At 36.9% G+C, this 13,232-nt stretch overlaps 1 protein-coding gene across 1 annotated transcript; it reads right to left on the bottom strand.

Annotated features, from left to right (window-relative positions):
• Positions 1 to 1,393: 1,393 nt before the first annotated feature.
• LOC123545028 (32 kDa beta-galactoside-binding lectin-like) lies at positions 1,394 to 7,342 on the bottom strand. The gene is made up of 4 exons (XM_045331256.2): positions 7,008 to 7,342; positions 3,031 to 3,113; positions 2,205 to 2,424; positions 1,394 to 1,898 (listed from the first exon to the last, which is right to left on the bottom strand). The coding sequence occupies exons 1-4, from the start codon at positions 7,029 to 7,031 to the stop codon at positions 1,785 to 1,787; spliced, it is 441 nt and encodes a 146-aa protein (XP_045187191.2). The 5' UTR covers positions 7,032 to 7,342; the 3' UTR covers positions 1,394 to 1,784.
• Between the last annotated feature and the right edge of the window lie 5,890 nt (positions 7,343 to 13,232).

Raw genomic sequence — 13,232 nt, 5'->3', positions numbered from 1 at the left:
TCGTAATTTCTAAATTGTGACGAAATAAAACAAAAAGTAGATAAATATGGCGGAATCCACGTCTAGGAAACAACACTGTTTTGTGCAGTGTACCATTTTGAAGGTTAAACCAAACGCTTGTTGAAACGAGTAGTCTGATTCGTTAAAATAAAAATGATTGGTGGAAATAAAAATTGCGATATTGAAAATCCAATTGTACAATAAGATGAATTTGAATGGGCTGCCATCAGATCTTACATTTATGAAGATCGAGTACTTTAGTCAGATTGTGTAAACTTTCTCCGCCAGGTCGCACTGTGCGGTACCGTAATCAAATTTCGTTGAAATGTTGTCACACGTTATCGTCGAGACAGGACTTCCGTTGGAACGTACGTTCCCGGAGTGGTTTAACCCTAAATAGATTTCCAATTAAGGTATTAGGCCCCTAATAGTAATGTTTAAAAAATGGCATTTGCTTGGTATATTCTTATAGTTGACCGTGTTTTGCACTTTGCTGCAAATTTTTAAAAACTTACCGTGCCGTTTTTTTTTTTAATTTTGTGTAATTTATGGTATTTCCTCAAGCTCAAGTGGAGACAAATTTCAATGTGGCGGCCTTTATCCAAAACGTTTGCACAGAATTCATTAAACTATTATTTTTTTTATGAAAGAAACACTAAACTATTGGTAAACAATTATAAAACTTAAAATAAAACTGTCAATATCATTTTTTCTAGGGTGCCTCAAGTAAACGGATTTAATTAGACAGAATTCTTACTCCCAAAATTGAAAAATTAAGGTCGAATCCTGCGGGTCTGTTTTGAATCTTGGTCAGTTCATTCAAAAATTACCTTGGGGCGGAAGTAAAACCTACCTACATTTCTTCCACAATATGTAACCTAAAGAATGAAGGCAAAATAGAGAACTTTTACCGCATGTAACTCGGTATTTTTAAAGAGGTCTAACTCTAACCATTCTGTTTCAGAGGTTAATTCACTTTGAACAGCAGTAAATCGCTTAAAAATGAATTTTTCCACTTTTTGTACAATGATTTATAACAAGTCTTGAAAGAAGAAAAAACTTACTAGAAAAAAAGGAAAATAAGGCAAAAACATTTTGGTCCCAGTGGGGCTTGAACCTACGCCCCCGTGAAAATTGCAGTCAAAGTAGGTTTATGGTAGGAATTGAATACTCTTCAAAAAGGAGGTACTCTATTATGGGCCTAATACCTTAAATCTACTTGTTAAATTTCTAATGCATTTTTAATTGTCCATTACAAGAATGTACTTGAGCATATGCAAACCACTTACAAAAGACTTTGGAATGTCCAGATTATCAGCCAGTCGGACTATTTTTTGCCGACTGTCACATAATATCAGTGCTAAAAGTCCCGGGAGAATGAAACATAAACCAATTCTGTTTAAATATTTTTATTTTTGTTACTGGACCGCAGTTATATCTAGTGAACAGAATAAAACACAAACACAGATCTACATTTTGTATAGCTAACACCTCTTAATGCCCTGGACTTTACCAAAAATATCTGACTTGTTATTTAATTTTAATTTCTATGTCATAACACTGTCAGTTTTTTGTCCAGATCTTTTTTTGTTAAAAAGGGATTTTACATAGACGAGAAGCTGCCTTCATAAAAAAAAACAGTGACAGAAAATTAAAAATATTATATATCACAGTTTTAATATAATCAGCTATTGTCTTCAACAAAATTCAAACACTGTTGTTCTCTGTGATATTTGACGTGTAAGAATTGTTGAGAGTGATATTTGCTGTGTACGGATTGCAAATTATTGTAACTTTACTTTGTCAAGAATAACGTCATTTTCTATTCTGAGACAGTTGATTGTCTTCATGCTGAGTTTTTGTTCATATTCCAGAAAATCCTCGTTATTTACCTTCACCTGTAATAAAACAATACAAATATATTATCCTATATAACCTTCAACAATTTAATGTCTGCACGAAAACTACATTAATTAAAATACTAGTAATTTTAGAGGCACTCGTATTGCAAGTATCTAGCTTGACATTAGCACACGTGGTTTGGAGCCGAACATGACTTAAAACGCGTGCCATCTACTCTTTTAAAAGATATTCAACTTGATTTGATAAATGAAGACGACTAGGTGATAGGTCTAAATACTTCAAATACTAGTAGCTGGAAGACTGCGGGTGTCAAAGATACCTCCTCAATAAAGATAACGTACCTTGAAGGAGTCATCCTCCACAATGATTTTGATTTTAAAATTTTCCTCATAGTTGAAAGGGAAGGGACAGTTGCCGTCTTCCTCTGTCTGCCATTCGCCCTCGATCTTGCAGTTTGTCACGATTTTGTTATTACACTCTCCGTAGTTAAATCGGGCATCAAATACAAACGCAACCTCATCCGGTTCTGATTCAGGACCTCTTTGCAAGAATAAAGTAAATCTGTAAAGGAAATTAGAAATGGTTGGTTTTTATAGTCGAAAGAGCGAATGAGGTTTAAGTGCATATGAATAAAAGAGGAACACGAAACTATTCGATTTATAGAAGAATCTACTCGCTTTAAAGAAAAAATACTCAGTTTAAAGAAGCAACTACTCAATTCATTGAGAAAAAAAACTTCTCCATACGTTTAGGTTTTAACTAAGGCGACATAATAATAAGCAGATTTAAAGAAAATGGATAGGCACTAACATTTGATGTTTGTAAATGTGCCATAGACTTCGAATGACATGAATAATAACAATATTGTATTGTATTGAATAATAACACGAGGTCCACATGCACGTGACAATGGTCGCGCTTCAAGTATCTCAAACGAAACCACCACATTAAGATCGGATTTAATTATGATTAATAATGAATGTACTTGTATATCCAACTATTTGCCAATGGACCATTTGACGTAATTGGAGGTTGCGTTTTTAACTTTATTGAGTGCATTTCATTTCGTATTTTAGAAGCAGAAGAGAAATAATGTTGACCTTGCTTTATATATTTCTGGTTATGGATATGGGAAGAGTATGTCTGTTATATGGAGACAATGCATACCGTGAAGCGCCCTCTGGTGCTCTCCCCTTGATGGTGATCTTTTGGATCCATTCTGTGTCCATAAAGGACACGAAAGGTACTTCCTGAAATGAAAGAATGATAATCAAATAACACACACAAACAAACAAACGTTTTCAAGATTATTGGATATAATATGAGATGCTTTCATGAATGATCTTGCTCTGAAATTTCAACTTTTGACTTAAAACTAATATAGTTCCTATGGAAACAATGAACAATATACTAGTATCTGTTCCAACTTCTTATGTCTCTTAGCCATAACACAAAACGCTTATATATACTCAGTATGGACCGTTTTCATACTTAATTGAACTTTCATCGGCGGATGAAGCACACTGTGGGCCATGCACAACTACTCCACGGGGTCTTAAATATAAATCTGTCTATACGTGCAGTAAGTCACGGCATTCTCCTCGGAGCTGTCCGCGGACAACTATCTTGCATATAAGCGCTATTACAAACAATAAAAGTGTCATAATCATCCTTTGATTAGATTAGGTCGGAATTTTCATATCACTTATGTAGGCGTTCAGGATTACGGACCTTATCACTCGTGAATCCCAATGTTTCCGTTTTGTGACGAGATAGCAATGTTTATCTAATGATAAACTTCAGAAGCCATGGCGAAACTTTTGTCAAAACTTGTACGAAAATATTTGACAAAGAATATACAACCCACTTGTAAAAAAAAAGCTCAGACGCCAAAAAAATGATCTCAGTTCCATCTTTGACCAACATTAACCTATTACTATTTTGATGCCAAATTTCAAGCGTTTATAATATATACAGCTTTAACAACCCATATCTTTTAAAAAGACATGTTTCAGGAGGTTGTCAAGTGAATCAAAATGTGTACTCTGTCGTCTACATTGATGAGATATAAAATCAGAAGTACTGATAAGACACGGCTCAGACACATTATGGATCCACTCGAATTTTATTTTAGTGTCATTGTGCATTAACACGGGTGGTAAACGCGCAATCCTATTCCCATTGGGAATACGCTTAAAATGGGTTGCGCGACTTCCGGTGCTGGTGTTGCGCATCAATATATACAAAATCGAGGTAGGTGGGTTTTTGTTTTTGTAAATAATGACACATTTATGAGTGTTTTCGAAAAAAGCAAAATGCTATTCGACACAAAAATGAATAAAGATCATATGTTTGAAATGCGAAATTATTAATTTAAGAATCAGCCCTGATATCATGAAAACTCTGCTGGCTCGGTCTGTCAGAAAAGTTTGGAATCATAAAAATGCAAATTTTCTAACTCTTGTGCCTTCTTTCTGGAAATGTGACGCTTCTAATGATCAAACACGTGTATAACAGTCATGAATATTACATACACTTGAACGAAATGTTGCTTTAGGGGGAAAGATTGGCAAAAAAACAATCGGGAATGGGGTTGCGCCCTGGGAATGGAGTTGCGCGTATACATTATATACATTTATGATGTATACGAGCAACTCCATTCCCGGTGCGCAACCCCATTCCCGATGATTTTTTTGTCAATTATGTCCCTGTAAGCAGGATTTGAAGCAAATAATTTTGATATTCGTTACTATATAACAGTTGAGTTAACATAAAAAGCATCAGATGTCCTCAGATTAAGTATATGAGGTCGAAACTTCCATTTTTGTTGATTTCATACTTTTTTCACACTTCGTGCCGCCAGAGTTTTTGTGATAACAGAGCCGAATCATAAATTACAAACCAGATATTTTATATATACGATGTATCATCATACTTGTGTCGAATAGCATTTTCCTTTTTTCGAGAAAAAATATTTTTGTCTCATACGAAGCAAAATCATGACTTCACATATCTCAATTTCGTCTATTTTTACGCGCAACACCAGCACCGGAAGTCGCGCAACCCATTTTAAGCGTATTCCCGGCGGGAATTGGGTTGCGCGTTTACCACCCGTGATTAAAAAGCAGTAACTCTCGACACATGTTACAACTTTACTTAATTATCGAGAAACTCCCTTTGTATCGTTTCTGCTGCTTAACTACATAACAAGGAATTTGAACAAGCATGGTAACTGTGTTGGGTTATCAGCTATATTTGTATATATAACCTATGGAAAAATGGCCTGTGTCCAAATATAACAAAGTTTTGTGATAAAAGAAACAAACTGGACTATAAAGTGACCACGCGTCTATTTTGTTTGAATATACAGGACTATGGCAGATGTCCAAGTGTATTTTATCAAAATTTTCCATGCTTCAACTTTGCCGAAACAAGTCCTTAAAAACTTGATACAATGTTTTAAAAGTACTTTAAATTCTGACCGCTGGCTCGAAAAAATATACAGATCTTTAATGAAATAAAGCACTTGGCTATGTTTTTGTAAAACTGTCATTAGTTTTCAAACAGAATGCATTAGAGTAAATAAAACCGTAAATTTTATATCAAGAAGGCATTGGCACCATTCATAGCTGGTCTGTGATAACCAAATTAACACTTGATAATTGTTAATTGATTCAAAAAGCTTTTCTATACAGACCTTTCAGAGATCTAAAGGTTACTGAATTTATCTTGGTTTCAGTGGTATGGGGATGACACCTGGATAATACTCCAGCGTTAGGCGGTGATTTATGACCAACACGATAAACCTTTCCCAAAAAGGTAACCTTTTGTTTAGTCTGGCCTAATATAGGTCACGGAGATAACATGGACATTTCCATTCACAAAACGTGTCGGGACGTTCATCCTTTATTGGCGCCAAAATCTTATTAATCTACAAATATTTCATCATTCTTTCATCATCTCTTTAGAGCGTGCACATATTTTGACTGAACCTTGTATGATTTAAGCTGAGCAGAATAATGAAATTTATTCAAAGTCATGCATGGTAAAGGTACCAAGTTTTCCGAAGAATGGCTGACAAAAATAGCATTGCAATGGAAATTTAAGTGCCCTTGTTTGTTTTATGAAAGTCTGTTTTTGTGTTTCGATCTTGTTTGCTATTTACATCGACAAACTATATGGACTGCGCATATACACGATTTTAGCGTACGTGTTCTTCACACAAGGCAAAACTGTTCACGATTGCTGCTACTGTTACGATTCAAATATTGTATGATTTTATATGAACTCGATAACGCATACGTCTCAAAAATCCTTAATAGCTTGCTGGGATACTTCTCATCAATAATACTGGGTTGTCAAAGATGGTTAGATCAAAAACATTGTATAAACCACTGCATTCAACATGGCAACGTACTTTTGGTTTTTAAAAGGTTTTGATGTCAAACAATAATAACGTAAATTCAAACGTTTCAGTCATTCGAAGAAAAGAATTTTAGAGTCTGTCAATTTTCCCCCAGTTTATAAACACTGTAGATAAAATTGTCCCTTGTTTCGGAACTTTAATAAGTTAATCACAAACGCACTTTGTACATTTTTAAAGTTACGGGACAGGTCATCCTCTGCTTGTATATTTTGCTAAAAATGATCTTATGTCCGTTTATATTAATTTAGATATGTTGACCTTTAGCTTGTGTAACGTTTTTGAAAGAAGAACACCAGTTCAATTCCAACTTACAAAAACATCTGTCTACAAAACAGTATTAGATCTACTGTAAACAAATGACCGACATGTTTATTCTCATTTTCTTTTTATATAATGCATCATTTTACACTTCACTCATGTTCGTAAATCACCGTTACTGATCCTCGTATTTTTCAATCAAAATGGAAACCTTAAGTTGTTCTGTCCAGAAAGAGCTAACCTTTAATCTGGCAAGATCTTGCCAGTAAATCGAGGTGAAATAGCTACCGAGTTTCAACTGAATAAATGATCAATTGAAGTAAAATGAAGCCAGGAAGCAGAGGCGACTAATAATTGTAAAGGCACTCAGTCTCACCCATTTATAAATAAACAATGCAGTTTCTGGTCATGAATCCAGATGGAGACCACTAATTATTAACAAAAAATAAATGCAACTTACCGGGTTTTCCAATGTTCGCACCATGTTGAAAGTCTGTCTGTGATCTGGGAGTGTGTGAGGGTGTGTGCGATAATTTTACAAATCGGAGACACTTCAATTGTGGTGATAAATGACGATGATAAATGAGGCCCTATTGCAGCCCCGTTATAACTGGATTCCTCAGTTGACAAATTCCTGGCAGTTTTTATTTGTGAGTCATTTTTATATATTAATGGCTGAAAGCAACAATTAAATAATTTCCTCGTAGGTATTACAAAGACAAATCACTGTCGCAGTTAAGACAATAATGATTTTAATCATATCTGAACAACAAATATAGAAATAAGGATGAATGCGACAGTTAAAAGCTTAAAATTAATCCCAACAACACGATGAAGATACAAGGGAAAAAAATGACAGTGTGGTTTTGAATGTCTCATCGACACAATAAGTTTATATCAGTGCATGCTAAGCTTTACCTGTACATCAATTAAAACAATTTTACCTGGTTGAATTTTGTTGTCATTAATATTGTATACCGACTAACTATACACCTTGTAAATAATTTAGCCGCTTTAAAGTCATTTGTCGTTAGAGTAACAGTTTTGCCCTTTCTGAAAAGATTGTTTTCAAAATGTTATTTTATTTCTAACTATGATTTTCCCTGTCATCCCCACTCTGAAGAGGTCGGGACGGAGACATTCTTTAAGAGTTGACATGAAACACGGGTGGTAAACGCGCAACCCAATTCCCGCCGGGAATACGCTTAAAATGGGTTGCGCGACTTCCGGTGCTGGTGTTGCGCGTCAAAATAGACGAAATTGAGATATGTGAAGTCATGATTTTGCTTCGTATGAGACAAAAATATTTTTTCTCGAAAAAAGGAAAATGCTATTCGACACAAGTATGATGATACATCGTATATATAAAATATCTGGTTTGTAATTTATGATTCGGCTCTATTATCACAAAAACTCTGGCGGCACGAAGTGTGAAAAAAGTATGAAATCAACAAAAATGGAAGTTTCTGACCTCATATACTTAATCTGAGGACATCTGATGCTTTTTATGTATAACTAAACTGTTATATATGTAACGAATATCAAAATTATTTGCTTCAAATCCTGCTTACAGGGACATAATTGACAAAAAAATCATCGGGAATGGGGTTGCGCACCGGGAATGGAGTTGCTCGTATACATCATAAATGTATATAATGTATACGCGCAACTCCATTCCCAGGGCGCAACCCCATTCCCGATTTTTTTTTTGCCAATCTTTCCCCCTAAAGCAACATTTCGTTCAAGTGTATGTAATATTCATGACTGTTATACACGTGTTTGATCATTAGAAGCGTCACATTTCCAGAAAGAAGGCACAAGAGTTAGAAAATTTGCATTTTTATGATTCCAAACTTTTCTGACAGACCGAGCCAGCAGAGTTTTCATGATATCAGGGCTGATTCTTAAATTAATAATTTCGCATTTCAAACATATGATCTTTATTCATTTTTGTGTCGAATAGCATTTTGCTTTTTTCGAAAACACTCATAAATGTGTCATTATTTACAAAAACAAAAACCCACCTACCTCGATTTTGTATATATTGATGCGCAACACCAGCACCGGAAGTCGCGCAACCCATTTTAAGCGTATTCCCAATGGGAATAGGATTGCGCGTTTACCACCCGTGTGAAAAGAGTTTGGTAAACACAGTGTTTATAAAAAAGGGATTCAACTTGACAATTACTCGTGCTGTACCACTGCCGCTGTCCCGTGTTGCTATCCGCAAAGCTTAACTACTGAATTTCCAGTTACATGACGGGTCCTCAATTTACCAATAAAAGAGTGGGCTGTAAATTTTTGTGGATAAGATAAAGGTTTACCCTGTCGCATAATTCAGTTATTAATGTTCTATCGAACGCGTCTGTTATCAGAGCAAACATTGGGGGTCAAGGTGATAGCTACAATGGCCTACTGATGACAGGCAACATAGCCATGAATGACTCCACGTTGTAAAATCGTAGTAACATTGAATACAACCCATTCAGATAACAATAATAATTTTATATACAATACGCGTGCTGATTGGACCACGTGTAAATTTGCAAGTTTTAGTTGTCCTTATCAGAAGACTGCACTCTTTTGTAAACATTACAATCTGATATTTGTTGTCCGATACATAAACATAATAGCAGCTAATATAGACTACTAATCCCCAACGATAACGTGATTCCAGCCGAAACGCGAGGACCAGTCCATTTTATGATAACTGATAAAATAACAATTCATAAAGCTTGCACATTTTAACTATCCAGTTAATCTACTGCAACATAGCTCAGTCGGGTAACATCAAGAGGATAGTGCTAGGACTGGTCAGCCCGGTGTCAGTATAATGTGACTGGGTTGGCTATCATGTCACGTGTCTACAGCGTGCAACACTATAAAGTTGGGCATTGTGCTCACTGCTACAAAGTAGACACCGTCTGTTTATACGACTGAAAAATTGTTGAAAAAGACGTTAAACCCGAACACACACGCACGCACACACACACACACAGTCGGATAAAATGCAGATAACAATTGGATATAAGCAAATCGTTTCCTCATGAGGATTTTTTTTTCATTTTTCATATTCGCTTTCATTTTTATTCCCGTATCAACGTTTTTTTTCTCTTCGATGGTTTTTTGTCGAGCCCGCTTGCGGATGCGAAGACATAGTTGTCCAAATGGCTGTTTGGTGTATATGCGTGCGTCCGTCCGGATTTGTTTGTCCGGACCATAACTTTGACATGCATTGAGCAATCTTGTTTATATTTGGCATGAATGTTAATCTCAGTGAGACGGAGTGTCATGCGCAAACCCCAGGTTCCTATCTCAAAGGTCAAGGTCACACTTACAGGTCAAAGGTCAAATTCAAAAATGACTTTGTCCGGAGCATATCTTCTTTATGCATGGAGGGATTTTGATGTAACTTGGCACAATTGTTCAGCATCATGAGACGGAGTGTCATGCGCAAGAACCAGGTCCCTAGGTCTAAGGTCAAGGTCACACTTAGAGGTCAAAGGATACAAGAATGACAACTTTGTCCGGAGCATTTCTTCTTCATGCATGGAGGGATTTTGATGTAACTTGGCACAAATGTTCACCACCATGAGACGGAGTGTCATGCGCAAGAACCAGGTCCCTAGGTCTAAGGTCAAGGTCACACTTAGAGGTCAAAAGTCAGATACAAGAATGACTCTGTCTGGAGCATTTCTTTTTGATGCATAGAGGGATTTTGATGTAACTTGGCACAATTGTTCATCATCATGAGACGGAGTGTCATGCGCAAGATCCTAGAATTACTTCCCTTTGTTGTTACTATAAATAGCTTATATTTGTAACTTTTTTATTACTGGTCGTAGGGAAAAATCAAGACCAATTTTCAGGTGAATTTTGACCTATCTCTACAGGTGAGGATTTTTGTGTGGACTTAGAATTTTTTTTTTTTTAAGATTTACGTCCTTTAGTTGTTACTTTAAATAACTTATATTGTAACTTTTGCAATCTCTTTTTTATTTGGCATAAATGTTTGCCTCAATGAGACAGGGAGTGTCATGTGCAACTCCCAGTCCTTTTGACAGCTGGCGGGCTCGACATGTTGCCCGTGGGCATCTAGTATTTGCATATATGTCTTTATAGGAAACTAGAAGATGCTTTTGTAGAAAAGCGCATGCCTCCCCCAATGCAAGTCGTAATAGGAAAGAAGTCAATAGAGGACAGGAGCGAAAGTCAAAGAGTCACTAATGGTTGGCTGCAATAGGGATCATCTACTTGGCATGTCCAATCATCCCACTAAGTTTCAACATTCTGGGCCTAGTGGTTCTTAAGTTATGAACTGGAAACGGTTTTCCGTGTTCAGGCCCCTGTGAGCTTGACCTTTGATCGAGTGACCCCAAAATCAATAGGGGTCATCTACTCTGCTTGTCCAATCATCCTATGAAGTTTCAACATTCTGAATCAAGTGGTTCTCAAGTTATTGATCCAAAAGATTTTTTAATGTTCAGGCCCATGTGACCTTGACCTTAGCTCAAGTGACCCCAAAAACGATAAGGTCATCTACCCTGTAAGTCCTATCATCCTACGAAGTTTAAATGTTTTGGGTCAAATGGTTCTCAAGTTATTGATCAGAAACCGTTTTCCATGTTCTGCTCCCTGTGACCTTGACCTTTGATCAAGTGATCCAAAAATCAATAGGGGTCATCTACTCTACATGTTTAATCATCCTATGAAGTTTCAACATTCTAGGTCAAGTGTTTTGTATGTTCCAGCCCTTGTGACCTTGACCTTCGATTTAGTAATCCCAAAAATATTAGGGGTTATCTACTCTATAACCCCTATCACCCTATGAAGTTTGACGGTTCTAGGTCAAATGGTTCTCCAGTAATTGATCGAAAATGAATTGCGACAGGCAGATAGCCCCTGTGACCCTGACCTTTGATGGAGTGACCCCAAAATCAATAGGGGTCATCTACTTTGTAAGTCCTATCAACCTATATAGTTTGAAGGTTCTAAGTCCAAAGGTTCCATGTTCTGGCCACTGTGACCTTGACCTCAGATGGAGTGACCCCAAAATCAATAGGTGTCGTCTACTCTACATGTCCAATCATCCTATGAAGTTTCAACACATTGCGTCAAGTGGTTCTCAAGTTACTGATCGGAAATGGTTTTCCATATTCAGGCCCCTGTGACCTTGACCTTTAACAGAGTGACCCCAAAATCAATAGGGTTCATCTACTCTGCATGTTCAATCATCTTATGAAGTTTCAACATTCTGGGTCAAGTGCTTCTGAAGTTATTGATCGGAAATAGTTTCCAATGTTCAGGCCCCTGTGACCTTGACCTTTGATGGAGTGACCCCAAAAACAATAGGGGTCGCCTACTCCATAAGCTCTGCCACCCTATTAAGTTTGAAGGTTCTATTTATTTATTTAGGTTTTACGGCGCACCAACACAGTATAGGTTATATGGCACCAAACAGGACTACAAATTTTGTTTCACATCTCATTTACATCGAAATAAAAACATGAGGTATGGAATCAAAATTTGCATACCTGCTGGAATCACAGCAAAACCAAGTGTTAAGACCCTATTAGTCGCCTCTTACGATCATGCAAGGGTAAGGCAGTGGTTCAGATTCTTTTCATATACAGATCGTCCCAGAACCATATGGGGCTTGAAGGTTCTAGGTCAAATGGTTCTCCAGTTACTGATTGGAAATGAAGTGTGACGGACAGGGCAAAAACAATATGTCTCCCCTAGTGAGAACATATGGATGCTATCGCATTGAATTCAAAGAACAACTCAGGATTACACTAAATGCTAGCTAATATAATCCAAAGACTTTTAAGCTCATACATACTATTTGCTATTACATACATGCTGTTCACTAAACATATTTAGTAATAAATGCCGATTTAAGAACATTGTCACAGGACATCGAAAATGAACAATGAAAATTTTGACTTTACAACAATCTATCAATACATGTACATTTTTGTTCACAAAATATTCAGGTACCTCATATTTTTTTGAAAATCAAATTATAAAAAAAATGGAAGTGAACTCTGTTCACATGAAATAAGTGAGAGTGCCATCACAAACCGTCATACATGTATCAATTCTAATTTAAGACAAGAGCTGTCACTAATAGTGACAAATGCCTCCGCAGCACCTTGACCTTTGACCTGGTGACCCCAAAATCAGTAGGTGTGGTGTACTCAATAAGTACTATCAGCATGTGAAGTTTGAAGGTCCTGGGTGAAGTGGTTCCCGAGTAAAGTGCCTTCATGCAAAAAGTTAACGTTGGCCCCTGTGATCGTGACCTTTGACCCCAAAGTCAGTAGAAGTGGTGTACTCAGTAAATACTATCAGCATGTGAAGTTTGAAGGTCCTGGGTGCAGTGGTTCGCGAGTAAAGTGCCTTCATGCAAAAAGTTAACATTGGCCCCTGTGACCTTGACCTGGTGACCCCAAAGTCAGTAGGGGTGGTGTACTCAATAAGTACCATCAGCATGTGAAGTTTGAAGGCCCTGGGTACAGTGGTTCGCGAGTAAAGTGCCTTCATGCAAAAAGTTAACGTTGGCCCCTGTGACCTTGACCTTTGACCCCAAAGTCAGTAGGGGTGGTGTACTCAATAAGTACTATCAGCATGTTAAGTTTGAAGGTCCTGGGTGCAGTGGTTTGCGATTAAAGTGCCTTCATGC

The sequence above is a fragment of the Mercenaria mercenaria genome, chromosome 1, assembly GCF_021730395.1.
Source record: "Mercenaria mercenaria strain notata chromosome 1, MADL_Memer_1, whole genome shotgun sequence".
In the NCBI taxonomy this organism is placed as follows: domain Eukaryota; kingdom Metazoa; phylum Mollusca; class Bivalvia; order Venerida; family Veneridae; genus Mercenaria; species Mercenaria mercenaria.
The sequence above is the reverse complement of the archived record's forward strand: the minus strand, read 5'-3'. Positions and strand labels throughout refer to the sequence as shown.

What these genes read in the sequence shown, in the direction of transcription:
- LOC123545028 (XM_045331256.2), bottom strand. Translation starts at nt 7,031, where the DNA reads ATGGTGCGAACATTGGAAAACCCG. An exon ending in TGCGAACATTGGAAAACCCG is followed by an intron (nt 3,114 to 7,007) that starts GTAAGTTGCATT and finishes CTTTCATTTCAG; the next exon opens with GAAGTACCTTTCGTGTCCTT. An exon ending in TGGAGGATGACTCCTTCAAG is followed by an intron (nt 1,899 to 2,204) that starts GTACGTTATCTT and finishes GTTTTATTACAG; the next exon opens with GTGAAGGTAAATAACGAGGA.